Genomic DNA, 21,706 nt, shown 5'->3' on the forward strand with positions numbered 1-21,706 from the left:
CATGTACATGTACTGTACCTTGCAAATCATATAATTTTTAGCTCATCCGGCCCGAAGGGCAAGATGAGCTTATGCCGTGGCGTAGCGTCCATCGTCCATCCACAATTTCAAAACGCTTCTTTGCCATTTCAAGTCCGATTTCAATTCTGTTTGCTTTATATGATAGCACTAGGTGGGGGATTCACACTTCTACACAGAATTTTGAAACTCATTAAATATGCTAATTTATGCACATTTTTCAAAATTCACAAAAATGCTGCTTCTACTTTATTTGTTGACCGATTTTTAATTTTTTGCTTCCATTTGGTAGAGCTTCATGAGGTTCACCAAACTTCTGCACAGAATTTTGAAATTTTGACGGGAACAATTTTTATGCTAATTTATGCGAAATTAATTTATGCATATTTAAAAAAATTCACATAAAATGCTTCTTAATTTGTTGACCGATTTTGATTTTTTTTTTCTTCCATCTGGTACATGTAGAACTTCATGAGGTTCACCAAACTTCTACAAAGAATTTTGAAATTTGGAGTAGAACATTATTTATGCTAATTTATGCAAAATTCATAAATCACAGAAAATGCCTCTTTCTTTGTTGACTGAATTTCAAAATGCTTCTTCTTCGTTATTTCAAGTCTGATTTCAATTCTGTTTACTTTCTATAATAGCATTAGGTGGGGGATTCAAAACTTCTACACAGAATTTTTAAACTCATTAAATATTGTATGCTAATTTATGTGCATTTTTCAAAATTTACAAAAAATGCTTCTCCTTCGTTATTTGTTGACCGATTTTGATCTTTTGGCTTCCTTCAGGTAGCACTTCATGAGGTTCACCAAATTTCTACACAGAATTTTGAACTTTTGACTAGAAAATTTTTGTATGCTAATTTATGCGTATTTTTAAAAATTCACATAAAATGCTTCTTCTTTAATTGTTGACCAATTTTGATTTTTTTTTTTCTTCCATCTGGTAGAACTTCATGAGGTTCTCCAAACTTCTACACAGAATTTTGAAATTTTCAGTAGAAAATTATTTATGCTTATTTGTGCGAATCACAAAAAATAAATTAAAAAAATGATAAATCACAAAAAAACTATTTTTCTCCTTCATTTGTTGATCAGTTTCAATTTTGTTTGCTTTATATGATAGCTCTAGGTGGTGATACAAAATTTCAACACAGAATTTTGAAACTCAATAATATGCTAATTTATTCATATATTTTCAAAACTCACAAAAAATACTTATTTCTTATTTATTTGTTGATTGATTTTGATTATTTTTGATCTATCTAAGAGCTACATATGGTTCACCAAGGTTCTACACAAGAGTTTAGAAATTTTCACTAGAAAATTATTTGTGCTAATTTATATGAAATTTATTCATAGATCACAAAAAATGCTTGTATGTCATTCATCAATTTCAATTCTATATCCTCAATTTATGTCACCAATATCATTCACTACAGTGTCAACTGGGCTGAAATAAAAATTGTGTTAAATTCGTTGCGAGATGCCGGATGAGCTCAACATCATTGATGTGCTATAGTTCATATTAATGTAATTTTGTAGCTGGTATGGTGAAAGGAGTCTCACTCTGTTTACTGACCAATAAAAGTAGATGTCCAACAAACATAAATAGAGAAGCTGTCCATCACGAAACATCATCATTGTTGTTATCATTTTTACTATTATCACCAGCCTCCACCAAGACCTCCTCCTGAGCCGCCTGCTGTAATGATAGATTCTAGAGATGAGCCCTCTCAGATGTACCCTGGGGTCAATGACCACATGCAAAGGTTGCAAGGTGATGTGGCCAATTTGAGGAACCAACTCCAGAACAAGGATCGAATGGCGGCACAACAAGTATGTCACAATACCTTTATTTGGCCATTCTATTAAATGTGAATGTCCAACCCTCTTAGTGTGGGGGTGGGTGCTCTGTATATTTTGGACAGTGGGTTTGTGCTGCGGAGGGGACCCCCCTTTTTACACTAAATTTTCTGTTACATGGCATACTACTTTCCCTTCCATGGCCAGGTGCAAAAGAAAACCTGTAACGAGAGAGTTGTTTTCTCTCCACTCCACACATCCCCATACCATCGCAGTTGAGGGGGCTTATTATAATCACTCGGGTCGCGTTCGCGTTCGAAATCACTCGGATTTTGGATTTTTGGCAATTTTTTTTTTATTTCGATGCGATTTTTTTTCTAGCAGTGTCTTCAATGGGACAAACACGCTGGGAAAATAAAATGAAATTGAAATTCTAGTTTCGTTTTAAGCCGGCAAGTGCCTCAAATAAAATGCACTCGCCTACTGCTTAACATAACAAACAAGCAAATCAGCCATGTGGCTCAACTATCCTAGAATACATCCAGACTACTACTGTTTTTATACGAGGACTCCGAGTCGGAACTTGCCATATCTGCCACATCGATATTACATCGTCATTCCCATGTGCGGACATGCATGCCTGCATGCAATGGCCCCAAGGCGGGACCCGGCCACGGTCGGACACGGCGTGCATCGGTAGCATGGAGCAAGGTAACGTGAGTCGAGCCGAGTTAGATCCCACGTTACAGTACCAGTCAGTCCGCAGCTCGTCCGAAAGTATTTAATTCAGCTGTATGCATAGCCAGCCATCCGTGGTTTAATGCATATATACGTAATTAGACCAAAAGCTTCCGTCTCTGTAATGTTCATTGTTCCGCTGAACTCCGTTAGCTCACTCACCAATACAGAGACCGAAGTTCTAGCTCGATCTGTACAGGGACTCAATGGCCATATGTTTATGCATTAAGTTCCAATAAAACGGGGAAGTGAAGTTGCGCGACAGCCGAAGCAATTAGTTACTGTTGTTTCCCCTTTTAAGTTTATTTTCCCTTTTTTGGGTGCATTTTAGGACAAAACGGAATAATGATCTTTATTTGATACAGTTCTTTTCATATATTTTTATGAAATAAAGACAAAAATCGATGAGCGCCGTCTGGGGGATTTTGCATTGTTAACCCCGTAATGATGGTTGCACCATAGCGAGCCATCTGTGTACGAGGAGAAATAAAAATGTTAAAAAACTTGAAACAGACGGCTGCCAGCTGTCTAATACGTAATGAGCTTTAAGGACGATCTTTCCGATAGGCGTTTTAAAATTCCCTACCTAAATTCTCGAAACATTGCATTAGGTGATGTGCTTAATTGATCTTCTTTGTGCTCGCGTGCCAAACGTATACGTTGAGCTGAACGGGATCAGTCTTTCTCTCTCTCTGTCTCTCCTACCTTTCCGAAATTAAAACGGTCCCTCGATCGGACATAGTTATTTAGACGCAGGACAAATAATGCTCTGACAACCAAACTTACTTTTCGTCAGCATCAGTAAAAATGTGAATGGGCTTTTAAAAACTAATACTAAAACTGATCTAAAATTGATCTTAGATCAATTTTAAGATTTGATTTTGGAATCTACTGGCCCGACAGCGATTAGATCAATTTTAAAATTGATTTTGGAAATCGATTTTAAATTAATTTTTAAAATCGTAATTGTACCTGTTCTAATTAACCGATTTTAAAATCGGCTCCCGATTTTTACCACAATCGGCGATCACCTGCCAATCTTCGATCATGCCCCTTGGAGAAAAAATCGGATATAAAATATCGGCGTAGATCTAGTTACAGTGCGTGATCGTACAGAACATTTCAAGATTTTTTTGAGGTGCTAGCTATTTAGAGGTCGCATTAATCAGGGAGAAAGACACGGTATTATCTCTGACGATGTTTACGAGGATAGATATCTTCTCTTCAACCTCGTGGTGATAGCGGATGCCGCCGTGAACTTTTAAAGGTCGTATTACCGACGGACATCACTGCACTACTCTCTTACCTCCTTTATGATGATAGACACTTCTCTTCAACCTCGTGGTGATAGCGGACACCGCTTCTATTATATTTCTTCTTGGTTATCAAAAGTTAATTTCTGAAGATAGTAATAAATTGATTTGAAAACGCTAGCTCCCCAAAGCATTTTAATAACATGTTCCGAATCATCGCGCGTGCTTGCGATTTCTACTACATTTTAATTGCCCTTGCGACTTTAAGATGATGCGTTGTATGAGACCAAGAGATCATTCCAATAATTCTAAATCGCTAGCACCTAAAAATACTTACAAATGATGTCCCGCCGATCGTTCATTAACCTGTGATCTATGAGAATTATTTTCATTTTATTTTCCTTTGCGACTTTGCTCGGAAGATGCGTTTTCATCTTTCTAATAAAAATCACTCGGTTTATTTCAAAGCAGTAACACCTCAACACCCTTTCAAAACATGTTCCAAACGATCGCGCATGTTACCTGTGACATGTGTCCATCCCAAAATTAAAGGTGGACCCCCCTAAAAAAAAATTTTCTTGGACACTATCTCGGCCCGCGATAAGTTTCAGTATTTTTGGAGGACACCTAGTGGCATCCCTGCAGATGGCAAAATGAGAACAGAAGATTTTTTCTTTGGAAAAGGTTTAAATGTAAATGATCTATTTTCTCTTAACGAGTTGTATAACAAGATGCCAATTGAATGGAAGAATAGGAGAACATTCTCAGGGAGAGGTGACACATGGCACAATAATATTGATTTTTCTAACATCTATTTTGATATTAACAAGAATGTGTTTTCCTTTACCTCTGTGTCGTCCACAATGATCTATAATATATTTATGAATACAATACAAGATTCATTCGCTTTTAAACATCCAGATGTATCAGCTTTAAACTTGAATAAGTCGGCAGTTGCAACTTGTTTTTCTTTCCCTCGAGTCTCCATATTAGACTGGAAGTTAAGAGAATTTCCATACAAACTTAGCATCATAGCATCATGTTTTGTAATGACAAACTTTTCCAGTTTGGTATAATACATTCCAATACATGCTCCTTCTGTAGAAAAGAAATAGAAACAATGTGCTGAAGTGTCTAAGATTTGGACTGAAATAGGAAACAAATTACATTTTTTAAATTCCTTGATATACAATGGCTTAAAGTATTACTTGGTGTTAGAGACAATATAAAACATAATGCTCTATTAAATCATGTAATAATTTTGGTCAAATATATGATTTACAATAACCGTCCCTACATGTACATGTAAAGAAATATGCAGTGCCATTAAAAGGTCAAAACAGATTGAATATGAAAAGGCAAAAAGAAAGGATAAATTGACTCTACACCATACTATAGCCTAAAGGCACTGCTTTGCATGGTTTAAACCCAGCAGTAGCTTCGAGTAAACATGCTCAACACTGCAAACATACATGTAGTTGATTCAGATTGTCTGGTGGTCCAATGTTTATGTTTTATTGATGTTTTTGCTGCCCCTTTTTTCTGTGCAATTTTGTGAACAAATTTTTCAAATTCCATGTAAGTTTATGGATATTCTGGCATTATCCCTGTTGCAAATGTTTTTATTTTAATCATATGTTGATAGCTTGCAGATGCAGAGAATGAGATTCTTCAGCTTCAGGTGGAGCTTGGTAAAAGGGAAAAGGAGTCAAGTGAAGGAGAACGGACCAAGCGGAATGCCCAGGAGAGAGAAGCTAAAACTACAGAGAGAAGACAAGCTTCTGCATTGGCACAGGTTAGTTCGTATTTAATGACTTGGTGACAGCTGATCATGTGTGTTAGAAATTGTCACATGTCATCGGGATAATATTCTACTTGGTCTAAAGCAACTCTGTCTACTTCCTGTTTGGTCTCATCCCACATGGTCTAATCCTAGTTTGGTCTCATCCCACGTGGTCTAATCCTAGTTTGGTCTCATCCCACATGGTCTAATCCTAGTTTGGTCTCATCCCACATGGTCTAATCCTAGTTTGGTCTCATCCCACATGGTCTAATCCTAGTTTGGTCTCATCCCACATGGTCTAATCCTAGTTTGGTCTCATCCCACATGGTCTTATACTAGTTTGGTCTCATCCCACATGGTCTAATCCTAGTTTGGTCTCATCCCACATGGTCTAATCCTAGTTTGGTCTCATCCCACATGGTCTAATCCTAGTTTGGTCTCATCCCACATGGTCTGATACTAGTTTGGTCTCATCCCACATGGTCTAATCCTAGTTTGGTCTCATCCCACATGGTCTAATCCTAGTTTGGTCTCATCCCACATGGTCTAATCCTAGTTTGGTCTCATCCCACATGGTCTAATCCTAGTTTGGTCTCATCCCACATGGTCTAATCCTAGTTTGGTCTCATCCCACATGGTCTAATCCTAGTTTGGTCTCATCCCACATGGTCTAATCCTAGTTTGGTCTCATCCCACATGGTCTAATCCTAGTTTGGTCTCATCCCACATGGTCTAATCCTAGTTTGGTCTCATCCCACATGGTCTAATCCTAGTTTGGTCTCATCCCACATGGTCTAATCCTAGTTTGGTCTCATCCCACATGGTCTGATCCTAATTTGGTCTAATCCCACATGGTCTAATCCTAGTTTGGTCTCATCCCACATGGTCTTAAACTAGTTTGGTCTCATCCCACATGGTCTAATCCTAGTTTGGTCTCATCCCACATGGTATAATCCTAGTTTGGTCTCATCCCACATGGTCTAATCCTAGTTTGGTCTCATCCCACATGGTCTGATCCTAGTTTGGTCTAATCCCACATGGTCTAATCCTAGTTTGGTCTCATCCCACATGGTCTAATCCTAGTTTGGTCTCATCCCACATGGTCTGATCCTAGTTTGGTCTCATCCCACATGGTCTAATCCTAGTTTGGTCTCATCCCACATGGTCTAATCCTAGTTTGGTCTCATCCCACATGGTCTAATCCTAGTTTGGTCTAATCCTAGTTTGGTCTTATCCCACATGGTCTAATCCTAGTTTGGTCTCATCCCACATGGTCTAATCCTAGTTTGGTCTCATCCCACATGGTCTGATCCTAGTTTGTCTATAATCAGTTTGTGGTTGCTGGTAGGTTATAAAGTGCATAATATAAGCAGAAAAGATTATAGATCTTCCTGTCCCCAGAGTAAATGACAGTTGACCGAGACCAGGTGATGTTTTTACCAAATGGTAATTAGACCAAATTCATAGTACATGTAGTTCAAGTGAGTTTAGCTACATGAATGATGGTATTAAGCCTGACTAACACCTTTGGGTCTTAAGCTGCGTATTGCTGCATTATCTGTAAAAAGCAATGCACAACCTAACACAGCATACTATGCAGCAAATTATTGGTTGCAATCACACTTTTGACTAAAAATAATCATAATAATACATGAGATTTGTATAGCGCACTTTCCATCTTGATTAGATGCTCAAGGCGATTCAGAGCAGAAGACAAAAACTATTTACATATAATACATGTTTGAGCAATAAGTCAATGTCTATCAAAAAACACTCTTATACAGGTATGTTTTCAGGTTGCCCTTGAAGGTGGTCACCGAAGTCTGGGTTTTCAAATTGTGTTGGAGAGAATTCCACAGGCTAGGCCCTGCATGAGCAAAGGCCAGTTCCCCGCACGATTTCTGAGCAACTGGAATTTGGAAGAGATTAGATGATGAGGATCGTAAATTTCTTGAGGGTTGGTAATTATGCATCAGAGACCTATTATAACTGGGGGAAGTTCCATTGACTATATGAAAAATCAAAAGAAGGATCTTAAAGACTATGCATTCCTTCAGGGGCAATCAGTGAAGAGTTTTCAACATTGTAGGGGTGATGTGACTGCGCTTGCTAGTTAGATAGAGTTACAATACGCACAGCTGTATTTTGCAACCTTTGCAATTTTTGAAGTTGAGAATCTGGTAAGTTGTAAAGGAGGCTATTACCAAAATCAAATTGTGAAGAAATGAGTGAATGTACCAGTTTATCTGTTGCTGAGCGAGTGAGATATTTTCTTATGAAGCCAATATTGCGCAATTGATAATGAACTGATCTGCAAATGCTTATAATCTGGTTGGACATGGACATATGAGAATAAAAAATAACTCCAAGATTGCGACATGATTTTGACAAGGAGATGTCATAGTCGGATAGATATGATCAACATTATTGCATGACCGTCAAGTTGGGTATGACTGCGATTTTCTTGCTGGAAGCTGTAGTATGGGGAGTCAACTTCAAGAATCCGACGAGTGCCACCTGGGCACCCATGGGCATTTTTTGTTATTGATGTCATAGGCCACGCCCACTTTTTCACATACCTCTTGAACATGAATTTCACATTTTAAGGAATAATTATGTCATGCTGTGCTAATGTTGGGGGTATTCGTTGAATTACCATCATAACTCTGTAAGTGTATTGGTCTAGTTCATAAAAATTGGACATAAGAGTAATCAAATATCACTGAACATCCTGTGCAGGCTCTAAGTCCAAAGTCAAAGGTCAATTAACTTTGGCAATGTTTGAGGAATTGTTGAATAACCATCACAACTCCGAAAGTGTTCGGATCTAGTTCATAAAACTGGAACATAAGAGTAATCAAGTATTACTGAACATCTCATGCGAGTTTCAGGTCACATGACCAAAGTCAAAGGTCATTTAACCCTAAGAAGACGGGGAGGGGGGCTGAATCAGCCCTCCCCCTCAACATTTTTCGTGATAAATCCGCCGTGCAAATATTTTTTACCACATCGCTCGCTGACTTTTTAATTTCAAGAATCACGCAACTTCTGAGACCAAAATTGCGACCCCCGGGTACGCGATTTCGAAATTACGCAACATTTCATAAGTGCATGCAGACCCAAAATTGCTCAAAAACATGAATTTGTGTACAAATCCAATGCAAAAAGTGTTTCCAGCCAAAATTCATAAATGTATAATTATTTTTCTTTTTACTGATTAAAATCAATTAAGTTTATCTTGTTTATGGTCAAAATAAAGTGCCTGACAATTTCCATTTAAAAAACAATAAACCAAAATTTGAAAAACAAGGAAATACATAAGAAATTTAGAAAACAATAAAATACATAAGAAAATAAATGTGATATTGAATTTTTTTTAAATACATTTGATCAGATTCCTATAAAGAGTATGTGAAACAAAAATTAGCAATTTTAAGGGCATTATTTTGTTAACTAGAGCAAACTTTTGATTTTACGCATAATAAATGAGCAATGAGATTTTTCACAGAATTTGATGGTATAGTTTTGTAGATTATGCCATGGGAAACGTGCGTGCCAATTTTCGTTGCAATCGTGCAATTGAACACCGAGATGATAAGGTGGGGCTGAATCAGCCCCCCCCCCCCTCAGTCTTCTTAGGTGTCGAAATAGCCCAGTCTATTTAAGGTTAAGGTCAATGAACTTTGGCAATTTTGGAGGTAATTATTAGATTGCTGTCCTATCTTCCAAAGTTTGTAGATATAGTTTATAAAATGTGGACATAAGGGGTAATCAAGTATCACTGACAAGTCCTACATTGTAGGTCGCATGATCACGGTCAACTGTCATTCATTGTCATTGAACGTAGTCATTATATGATTTGTGTTTTTGTGAATAATTATGTTATAGTAGTTTTCAAAGTCAGCACTGCTGCTATATTGAATCGCGTGATGCAGGTGAGACAGCCAGAGGCGCTCCTTGTTTTTCTCTTTTATTTCTGTTTGAGCCCAAATGATACTGTATTTAGATAATGATAAAGCTGATCTAAGCTTTAATATGATATAGATTGTAAAGGAATTTGTTTAATCGGGTCAAGATCACACTTTTCCTAGGCCAAATACATTTCGCAGCTTTCAAACAAGAATACTGCATTCTGTTTGGTCAAGGAGACCACATACCCATCAACATTCCATTCCTGAGGCTTGTACTAGGTCACATTCCCCATGTGGTAATCTCCTCAAATTTATCGGGCTTGTTGTTATGAAGCCTTATTCAGCCAATCAGATCTCTGGATTTCGTGCTACTCAGAAATGTCAGAAATCACATCTTGTATCTTGATGGGAAAAGTGTGATTTTGACCAGATTAAAAGGTACCATATATTGAGAGTGACATTGTGAGAAAGTACACACTTTCAGCTTTATGATGATGTAAATAGTATTTAGGCTCAAAATAAAAAGTTTTGCACAATTTGCAAGAGAAAAAGAGGAAGAAAATTCAGTTTTGAGCCATCTTTTCAGGCCTAAAATTCATTTACTTGTCAACATCTTACATGTATAATAAAAAAAGAAATGACTAATATAAAAGAGTAACATTTATTTCTTTTGATTCATGATATTCCATTTACCTGAAGATAGTGGGGTTTAATTATTTAAGAAAGAAAATCTCACGAATCATGAGATTTTGCAGGGAGGAGGATTCAGCCACGAGAGGATTTGGATGAATCTTGCCTATTTGCTCATTAGCATAGGAACCTGCAGACTTACTGCATAAGGGTGATCAAATATTACTGAACATCCTGCCCAAGTTTCAAGTCACATGACTAAGGTCAAAGTCATTTAGGGCCAATTAACTTTGGCCAAGTTGGGAGTATTTGTTGAATTACCATCATAACTTTGAAAGTTTATGGATCTGATTCTTATAACTTGGACATAAGAGTATTCATGTATCACTGAAAAACTTGTGTGAGTTTCAGGTCACATGCCCAACGTCAAAGGTCATTTAAGGTTAATGAACTTTGGACAAGTTGGGGGTATTTGTTGAATTACCATCATAACTCTGAAAGTGTATTGGTCTAGTTCAGTCATTCTCAATTACTTTTGTTGAAGCTCCACATTTCTTGTTGAGAATCTGTACTGCTCCACTAGCGCTAACGAGCGAAATATTGCTAAGGGGCCCCTGGTGGGCTCAAGGGGGCGGAGCCCCTTGAGCTTTGGAATATGAGGCTTTTTAAATGGCCAAGAGGGGATCTTATTAATATCAATACAAGAAACACAAATGTAAACAAACTACACAATTTATTATTTTTCATATGATAAGTGACTTTTCACAACATACCAGTGATACCGCTAAGTCACAAGGGCATGCACACATCACAGTATCACACCTTGCAGCTTTTCTCTTTCACAACATTGTATTTTAAATAATTGGCTTCGGAAACAAAGTTTCTGATTTTCAATATGTCTGAAACTCCTTCTGAGAAAATTATTTGATGGTTAAAACTTAAAAACAGATGACTTGAAAAATATCCTTGCTAACAGAGACACTTATCTTATCTTCTTTTCTTTATTTTTTTAAGGTGGAGATTGAGGGTGGTCAGATAGCTCAGAGAGCTATCAATGAACTTGCCAAAGCTCAAGAAGAAATAGATGGCTTGGAGGATATCCTTGCTAACAGAGAGAGGGAGTTGGAGGAGACATTACTTCACGGAGAGACTGCATCACAGGCCATTGGTAAAATATTGATCATTTCATGTCACAAATAAAGAGTAGCAGTTGGATATGAAGGAAATAGATTTTTCAAGTCAAAGCCTAAATAATATGTCATCTGTGCACATAAAGTTTGTAACCTTTTCCTTGTTCCTAACTCATCTTTTCATCCATTTTTATACGCCCGTCGTAGATGGGACGTATTATGGTATCATGCTCGGTGTCCGTCCGTCTGTCTGTCCATCCGTTAACTTTTCCTTGTAAACGCGATAACTTAAGTTTGACTTAACCTAGGCTCATATAATTTGGTGTGTATGATACTACCATAGATCCCAGGAAGCCTATTGATTTTGAGGTCAAAAGGTCAAGGTCACAGTGACATATTTTCATCTTACCCTTCTGCAGTCCTTGTAAACACGATAATTTACTGTCAATAACTGGGATATATTCATTTGATATGCTAGTTCATTATGATTAACTTGCACGCCGAATAAAGGTACACAATTTTCTTGCGGGCGCGCGTGGCATCTCCCTACATGTATGAACACACTATCCTAAGATCATCGCCCAAATTCGCGACCATTTCCTCTTTTACTTTTGCCTGCCGCCGAGCACCACGTAGCTACATACACTCCAAAATTGCATTTTAAAACGTTTGTTTTGACTGTTTTATCTTTGCATTTATCCCTTATTTCAATCTCTTCCTTTGGTTATAGATTGTTTTAAGTCATATCCCACCGCGTGGAGCTCTGCATGATGTTTATTTCATTTCTTATGCCGTATTTCTTGTGAGTTTGAAAACATAAGATACGTTTTCTTGCAGACGGGTTGCCTTCGCTTCCCCCCCCCCTGCTGCTCCGCGCTCTTCTGCGTGCTGCGGGCGTTGATCCGACGCTTCCTTCCTTCTTATTTCCTTCATAATTATTCTAATTCATTGACTGTACGCCTTTCGCTTTGTCTTGAATTTATTCTCCTCTCCACAGATGCCTTTCGCTTTGTCTTGAATTTATTCTCCTCTCCACAGATGCCTTTCGCTTTGTCTTGAATTTATTCTCCTCTCCACAGATGCCTTTCGCTTTGTCTTGAATTTATTCTCCTCTCCACAGATGCCTTTCGCTTTGTCTTGAATTTATTCTCCTCTCCACAGATAGGTTCTGCTGGATTGTCAGGAGCGTCGTTCCCTTCCTCTTAAACTTGTTTCAACTCTTGTTCTTGTTTTGTTTGGGGTTGCTTGATTCATTCAATCCTTTTGTTTCTATTGTTCTTGCTATTAAATAATTTAATTAATTAATTAATTTTGTATATAAAAAAAAAGAATTTTTTTTTTTAGACCTTGTCTTGAAATTTTTTTTCTTTCTACGCAAGAAATTATTTTCGGAAAGCCTATTTCAGTTCTTAGCGTTTTTTGATTCGCTAATTTCTTTCTTCGGTCTTTCTTTTCAGGAAAGCAAGTTTGTACTTCTTTCTTTTCAGGTCAGCTACCGGTCTCCGGATATTTTCCCCTTTTTTTCGACAACTTGTAAAAAAAAACACAATTTTTTTTTTCGTACCTGATCCGGTTCTTCATCAGACTTTTTCTTGTATATATATTTCAACACACATACAAAAAAAAAATTGTTTTTTTCTTTTAGGTGCTCTCCTTTCCTTTTAGGAATTTGTCAAGAGCGTCTCTCCTTGTTGTGTTCTCTTAACGAACAAAAAAAAAAAAGAATTTTTGGAAGACCAATACATAATTTTCGTAATTATTATTGCTTTCCTTTTGTGATAGTACTCATTTTGTACTTATCCTGTCAGAGATATTAAACTAATTTAATTCTCTTCAAGTTTGTTTTGAAATTTAAAATTGTTTAAGTCTTTTGACTTCAAGGTTCTGGGGTTTTCACCCCCTTTACCCGCCATTTCTCTGTTTTGTTCTACTTGCTACTAGATTCGAGTTCTACGTCAGCATGAGTCTCTCGGATTCTTCTTTAGACGAGATCGATATGGCCGCTGAAGAGGTGCCTAACACAGTGGTAACATAGAAAATAACAGAGAAAGACCCCTCGTGGGCTCCATCAAGGGTGGAACAGTGGATCCGAGTCCACGTGTCCATGGGGGTGGAACCGTGGAAGCGCGTCCACGTGCCCCACAAAAGAAGGGTGGAACCGTGGAACTGTGTCCACGTGCCCGAAAAGTGGTAGCCAAGGTTTCCGCCTCAGAACCTGAACCTTTAATGGGGAGCGTCGTACTAGCTGAGAAAACTTCGACTCTCCCAGGGCTGTCAGACCCACCGGCTACTGGGTGATTCCAAGACCGGGGGGAGAGCGCGGATCTCCCTTCCCGGCAATGACTAGGCTCGATACCGTGTCAGACTCCTCAGGGGAGTATCAGCAAAGGGCTACCGGCCCGTAGTCCCAAGAGACTTCGTAGCCCGACCCCGTCAGACTCACGATTTAATCTGGCCCCGTCAGATTCGGCGGACATCTCTAGGTCGGTAAGCGCTCCCCGAGGGAGAGCTACTTCGAAGAAATCAAGGCCCGCCCAGTCTATTGCTCCTTCTTCTGCCCCTCCTTCGGAGCCGCCGAAGAAGAAGAAGTCGTCGGCCGTAAGCCCTGCACCACCGGGCGGTCTGCCTTCTGATTCTTCTGCCGATGGCCAGGCCTCGCAACTTCTCAAGTTGCTTCAAAGTGCCTTTGAGCACTGCGGGTTTTTACCCCCTCGCTCGTCCTCTGCTCCTGCCGACGATGCTACGCAACACCAAGCAGAGCAAGCAGACACCAGCCACTCGGCAGTTCGGAGAGTCTCTAGTGATTCATGCAAATCACCGGCTCCCGAACCCACTCAGGTTATGCCCGTGAGCACACAGGCTCCGCCGGCTTCTGGGGTCCGCCCCCACAGTCCCGACTCTGGCCCACTCGGCAGTTCGGATAGTCTCTAGTGGTTCATGCAAATCACCGGCTCCCGAACCCACTCAGGTTATGCCCGTGAGCACACAGGCTCCGCCGGCTTCTGGGGTCCGCCCCCACGGTCCCGACTCTGGCCCGTGCCGCCGCACAAGCTGCTCACGGGCCCCTGCCGCTCTCGGGGCTCTGCCCGGAGAGGAGACGTGGATTGATTCCCCCCCTGGGTGGCGGAATTGGCTTTATCAGAGGATGACTGTATTCCTGATCCTCCGGGTAGCCCTGCACCTCAGCCGTCTGTCAGCAGGGCTCAGGATGCCATAGAGATCCTACAAAGATATCTCCCACATATCTACCCCGCCATTGAGCCGGTAGAGGGAGAAATGGATTTTCTAATTTTCTCGCAGCCACACAAGATCCATCAGGGCATTCCCCTGACTAACGATTTTAAGGCTGCGTACGAGAGGGCGGCCTCACAGGCCAGCATGCCTGCTGCCCAAGGGAGAAAACCGGTAGCCTTTGGCAAGGCTTTTGCCTTTTCCAAGGACGACACCGGGGCATTTTTCTCCCCAAAAACGTTCTCTCCCCAGCTTGATCGCATTGGGGCATGTTTGGGTACCCGTTTCTCTTCCAATGACTTTGTTGAGAAAACAGACCTCAAATATGAGACACTGACCCGGTCAGCCCTCAGACTCACAGCCTTCCTTGGCGCCTTGTTAGGGCTACGTGCTCAGTCCTCCGAGCTGGAGGTATCAGCCAATGACAGCATCCTCCTTGACGAGGCGCTTCTATCATTGGTGGGTGAGCTTTGGATGCAATTGGCCACTGCATCCAACTCGTGCAGAGTCCGTGTCCTTAATTGACTGGATATTACATCCAAGGACCTGTTAGAGTTTCTCCCAGGCGTCCCCCAATGGAACAAACACTTGTTCGGGGGGGGGGGGGGAGGTGGCCTCGCTTCTGAAAGAAGAAATCGAAGGCTGCAAACAGGCTTCCGAGCTTCTCAGAGAGCGCAGCTCTGTGAAAGCTCGGGCTTATGGCAAGTCTTGTCGACATGCTGTTGGATTGTCTCCTGCTTATGAGACCCTTTCAGAGACACGTCTTGTGCTATTACAGACCGAGCGCAGACTCTCTGCATCTTTGGATCCCTCTTTCGCAGGAGATCCATCACAGCCTGACTGCCTGGATACGAATGTCCGTTGTAGCGAGGGGCAAACCATTCCGCACTCCTATCCCGTCGGCCGCTCTGACCACAGACGTGTCGCTTACGGGATGGGGTGGTCATTGTGCGGGGGAGGTGATCTTGGGTGTCTGGTCGTCCCGTCACACCTTACCTAATATCAATGTGTTGGAGATGAGGGCTGTCACTCCCTACAGCATTTTCGACACAAGTCGGGCGAACAATTCAGGTACGCACAGACAACAGACATCAATTGCCAAAGCGGTACCCGATCGAGCTCTCTCAACGCCCTTGCTGCGGAGCTCTGGAAGTGGTGCCGCCAGGCGAAGATTGTTCCAGTCGCTTCTAACATTCCCGGCAGCGACAACTTGATAGCTGTCTTTCTTTCCCGGGGCCGGTGCCTTCCATTCGAATGGTCGCTTCACCCGGAGATATTCCAGTCTATCCAAGCCCACTGGGGGCCCCTGGAAATAAACCTTTTTGCTACGGCTCTCAACCGGAAGTTACCGATGTTCTGTTCTCGTATAAATGAAACAGAAGCAACCGCCCTAGATGCGTTCTCCCTTCACTGGGGGAGTTGGAGGTGCTATGCGTTTCCTCCCTCCCTGATACCGCAGGTTTTGAGGAAAGTGAAGGAAGACCAAGCCTGGCTTCTTCTAGTGGCCCCCGACTGGCCGAGGAGGTGTCAGTTTCCTCTACTCCTCGAACTGTTGGAGGAGGAACCATTCACTCTTCCTCTGAGACCACACATAGTCTCTCAGCCTCTGTCGGTATCGTGCACCCTCGGCCAGCAGCCCTCCACTTAACCGCATAGCTGTTATCGGGCAAGATGCGAAAGCACTAGGCCTTTCTGATCATGCCTCTCAGTTGGTGATCCGAAGTCGGAGAGACTCGACTCGTGATCTTTACAACTCTCGTTTGGGCCGGTTCGCAAGGTGGTGCACCGCGAAGTCTGTTGATCTTCGCAATGCTTCTTACGTCTCTAACTCCAGCCTTCTTACGAGACTGATGAGAGCGTTTTTTTCTAAAGTCACTGAAGAAAAGTCTGGCTCCTTCTTGGAGCCTCCCGGCTGTCCTTAACGCTCTGGCCAAACCACCGTTTGAGCCTCTGGCCAAGAGCTCTACTTAATTTGACCATTAAGACTGCCTTTCTCATTGCTGTAGCATCCAGACAAAGACGCAGCTCCATGCACACGCTGTGTATTTCTCCCGGTCACATCCGGTGGGAGCGACGCAGAGTCCGCTAGATTCCCACCCCGTCTTTCATTGCCAAGAACCAGACTGAATCCTCTGGTTCGGTTGAGTTCTTTCTAGCCCAACTTTCAGACCTTTCCGAGGATAAAGTCAGGTGTCCGGTCCGGGCGTTGAAATGGTATGTAGATAGAACTAAGACGCTTTGCAACTCATGTGAGCCGTTCTCAGCAGCGTCACGAGACACCATCTCTCGCTTGATCGTTGAAGCGATCAAGTCAGCGGGTGATGATGCTCTCCTTTTTTACACTAGGCCGAGAGCCCATGATACTAGAAGTATCGCTACTTCCTTGGCTCTTTTCATTGGAGTCGCCTAAGACGACATCTTAAGAGCCACCTTTTGGCGCTCCTCAAAATCCTTCACCTACTTTTACTTAAAGGACATTCCTTCGGGAGAGGCCTTGTTTGCCTCCTCTGCCCTGAAGGCAGCGGCCCCTGTGTCTTAATCTCCCTATTTTTTTGCTCACATTTTTTATAGACGTGCCTCCCTTCACGTTGAATCCGTGTTGGTCTAGCATATCAAATGAATATATCCCAGTCATTGATAGTAAATTATGAAAATACTATGGTTTTCTTATTTACAAAATAACTGGATATATTCATTTGAACCCTCCCACCTGCCTCTTGCCTTGCGTGGCAACATGTCTTGCGTTCAAGGTCACAACGACATGTTTTCATCAATACCCTTCTGCAGTCCTTATAAACACGATAACTTCAGTTTAACTTAAGCTAGGCTCATGTAATTTGGTGTGTATGATACTTGCATGGATCCCAGGAAGTCTATTGATTTTGAGGTCAAAAGGTCAAAGGCCAAGGTTACACTGACGTTTCATCAATACCCTTCTGCAGTCCTTGTAAACGTGATAACTTCTGTTGAACTTAACCTAGGCTCATATAATTTGGTGTGTATGATACTAGCATAGGTTTCAGCAATTCTATTGATTTTGAGGTCAGAAGGTCAAAAGTCTTGCTTGACCAATAAATCAATTTTTCCATGTTACAGGCAGGCGTATTATGTGCTCGCCTTAGCGACACTCTTGTTTAAGCTTTGTTATATTGGTCAGGATTAGGGAATAGCACTTCTGTAACACCTTGAAAAGCTATTACATTATTACCAGTGACATACTGTACCATCAATCAGTTTGGAGTTGGTTACATTTCTGTCGCTGATTTTTCAGAATATTGTTATTCTCAGATTTCTATTTCGATCAAAAAAATGTATAGATTTTCTTTTTTTTGTCTCACCTGCAGAGTAGAGTGAGACTATAGGCGCCGCTTTTCCGCAGCGGCAGCCTCGACATCAAATATTAACTGAAAGGTTAAGTTTTTGAAATGACAGCATAACTTAGAAAGTATATGGACCTAGTTCATGAAACTTGGACATAAGGTTAATCAAGTGTTACTGAACATCCTGCCTGAGTTTCAGGTCACATGACCAAACCAAGGTCAAAGGTCAGTTAGGGTCAATGAACTTAGACCATTTGGGGGGAATCAACATCAATCTCTTCACGTAAGGTTAAGTTTTTGAAATTTCGTCATAACTTCGAAAGTGCATGTATATGGACCTAGTTCATGAAACTTGGCCATAAGGGTAATCAAGTATTGCTGAACATCCTACCTGAGTTTCAAGTCAAATGACCATGTTGGGGGTATTTGTTGATTACCATCCTAACTCTGAAAGTGTATTGGTCTAGTTCATAAAACTTGGACATAAGAGTAATCAAGTATCACTTAACATCCTTAGCCAGTTTCAGGTCACATGACCAAGGTCAAAGGTCAATGAACTTTGGCCATGTTGGGGGTATTTGTTGAATAACCATCATAACTCTGAAAGTGTATGGATCTAGTTCATAAAACTTGGAAGTAAGAGTAATCAAGTATCATTAAACATCTCGTGCGAGTTTCTGCTCACATGACTAAAGTCAAAGGTCATTTAAGGTCAGTGAACTTTGGCCATGTTGGAGCTAATCATTTAATTGCTGTCATAACTTAAAAAGTTTATGGATATAGTTTATGAAATGTGGACATAGGGGTAATCAAGTATCACTGACAAGTCTTAGGTGACAAGGCAAAATATCATTTAGGGTCAATGAACGTTGCATCATTATATGAATGATGGTTTTTGCGAATAATTATTTTATAGTAGTTTTCAAAGTCAGCACTGCTGCTATATTGAATCAGGCAATGCAGGTGAGACTGCCAGAGGCGCTCCACTTGTTATCCTATAATATGTAATTTATTATTTTTTTTATTTTGTTGTTTTCAAAGCTAATCAACAGGAGGAGATTGGAGCCTTACATGATGTATTGGAAGCACAGAAAGATGAAATCCTGCGATTGAATAATCTCTTAGATGGAGTTACACAGCAACCATCAGGTATAATTAATACAATGGGGCATTGCAATGTTCAATTGCAAATTAAGCATAAGTCCAGAGTCTCCTGGATTCTATGGGAGTCTTGAACAATGTCACCCCCTTCTTTCTCTGGAAAAATCACTGGGATTCCAGCCACTTTACGTGTAAATATTATATGTACAGTATATATATATATATATATATGTATGTATATGTATATATCTATATGTATATATATATATATAAATGTAACCAGGCATCTACTCCTTAACATGACTACCGTGTCTTGTACCAAATACTTAGGCGAAAAAAATGACAAGACGATTGGACGTTGCTGATAGAACACAATTTTAATCTGAGTTTTCGGCCTTAGGCCTTCTTCATGGGTTCTATGTTAACAAAAACCAACAAAACATATCAATAGTATAGAGGGAGCAACATATGGACATATAGGCATATACATGTACAGATATAATAACTGATATAACAACATATGTAACAACAACGTCGTATATAATATATGCACACATACACACATGCACATACACATATACAGTGCGTATAAAAAAAACGGGACAGATTTGAAAAGTCTATAACATTTTTATTTTAAATTATGATGTCTATATTTTAGTGTAAATACATGTAGGTGCTCTAAGGTCTTATCTTTGAAATGCAATTAAAAAAATAAACTTTGTTCATGCTTGAGCGAACATGGGACGTTTTTGTTGGGGGTTCAAAAAGAGGCTTGTGCCAGAATATGAGTAATACATGTATGATGATCAGACTTCGTGCTAATCAGGAGACTTCCTCTTGACCTTTTCAATTTATTATCTGTGCCATAATTTTCGAATTATGCTGTCAAATTCTATTTACAAATTTATTTATTTACTTGAATTATTTTGTTTTTTCATTTAAATTTCTCTTACCTTTTAATTTTCCTTCATAAGTAACTGAGAAAAGAAGAATTTTTGTCAACCCAAGCAAAAAGATTTTCATTATTGATAGGGAAAACTTGTGATTATTCAAATCCTTTTATTATTGTGAAACAAATTATGTTATGTACCTTTAAAAGACATGAATCTATTTTTCAAGGGGTCATTGATTCCTTGACCAAGTTTAATTGCTTGACAGGAAACACAGGAAGGGATTCATGTCTTTCAATGACAATGGTGTATCGAGTCAATTTTGAAGGAGCTAGATATGGCAGATCGGGTAAAATGTATTAAAAAGTTGTGAGCGAGCGAAGTGAGCACGCAAATATTCCCACTTTTTTATTACAATATCAAATTTTGTGATAGATTTTGACATAAAATTCAGAAATAATATCATATTTTACTTTCTATCTTTCCTTTTATTTCCTGTCCATTTTTTTTTCTTGGTCATGATTTTTTTTAATTGAGGGGGGGGGGAGCATCCCGAGCCCTCGCCCATCTGTGTAGCACTGTTCAAAAGGCACCATAACCTTTGTAGCACACAATGAAAGTATTTGAAAAAAAATCCACACTCTCCCATACTTCAGTTGAAACAAAATTGTTTTTGCTTGAAGAAGGAATATTCAAAGCTAACAGAGAGCATATTAAAAAGAAACAACAGAACAATTCAAGCAAATAAATAGATCTGAAAATGAATTTTGACCGCATGATTTGAAAATTATGGCAAAGATAATGAAAAGTTTATGAGGAAGTCTGCTAATTAGCAAGAAGTCAGATCATCATATTCATAATTTTATGCCATTTTGGCGCAAGCCTCCATTTTAACCCCAGACAAAAACATTCCGTGTTCGCTTAAGCATGAACGAAACTAAATTTTTTTAATAGCATTTGAAAGATAAGACCTTAGAGCACCTACATGTATTAACACCAAAATATAGACATTATGATTTGAAACAAAAGTTTTATAGACTTTTCAAATCTGTCCCGTTTTTTTTATACGCACTGTATATATATATATACACATACACATACATGTATATACTGTACATATACATACACATACAATGTACATATATACACATACATATGTATATGTGTATGTATATGTATACATGTATATGTGTTTCTTTTGACTTTGATCGATAATCCCTCCTCGGTTTTAGTAAATTTCAATGTGTAATTAATATCAATGAATAGATCATTTAATTTTCTTTAAAATGATACCCTACATGATATGATTATGGTTCACATGGAGGTGCAGTGCCTTGAAATGTGGGGCAAGGTCAAAATTAAAAAGTTGCAAAATGACACTATAGTGAAAGTCACTGTTCTTTTTTCCCCGGTGATGAGTGAGTTTCTCAGCGGTTTCTTTTAATTGTTTTCATGCACCTTAACATCAACATTAACATGCAATCAAACACACCTCTGCACAAGCAAACACATAAGAAACAAACAAACATGCATGGGTATTTCAAACCACGACTCAAACCATGTTATCTCATAGAACCATCACTACATAAACCACAACAAAAACATACAAAATGAAGAAGCAGGGGCTTGATTTGAATGGATTTTCATCTCTATTGACACAGACAAAAGAATCATGTTCTGTATTGACCCTTCACGACTATTTCTGCTCGTTTTGCAGCTTTTAGATTCAGACCTCATCCAACACTTTTGAATCCTTTTCGTGATGGCATGATCATAACAAGCATGGTATCATGTTAAAGAGAATTAACCCTAAATCTCGTGGGGTATTTTGATTCTTGTCATTCCGGGGGGGCCATTATGCACCCCCCCCTTAAGATCTCAGCCGCG

At 39.8% G+C, this 21,706-nt stretch overlaps 1 protein-coding gene across 1 annotated transcript in view; it reads left to right on the top strand.

The window, feature by feature from the left end:
- The window catches only part of LOC129278122 (golgin subfamily A member 2-like), a 35,003-nt gene that overhangs the window by 10,179 nt on the left and 3,118 nt on the right, over positions 1–21,706 (top strand). Inside the window, exons 5-8 of the mRNA XM_064110607.1 lie at positions 1,701–1,865; positions 5,469–5,618; positions 11,162–11,315; positions 18,870–18,977. Of these exons, the coding sequence (XP_063966677.1) occupies positions 1,701–1,865; positions 5,469–5,618; positions 11,162–11,315; positions 18,870–18,977 (577 nt within the window). The remainder of the gene's footprint in view (positions 1–1,700; positions 1,866–5,468; positions 5,619–11,161; positions 11,316–18,869; positions 18,978–21,706) is intronic.

Source organism: Lytechinus pictus, chromosome 15 (genome assembly GCF_037042905.1).
Source record: "Lytechinus pictus isolate F3 Inbred chromosome 15, Lp3.0, whole genome shotgun sequence".
In the NCBI taxonomy this organism is placed as follows: Eukaryota; Metazoa; Echinodermata; class Echinoidea; order Temnopleuroida; family Toxopneustidae; genus Lytechinus; species Lytechinus pictus.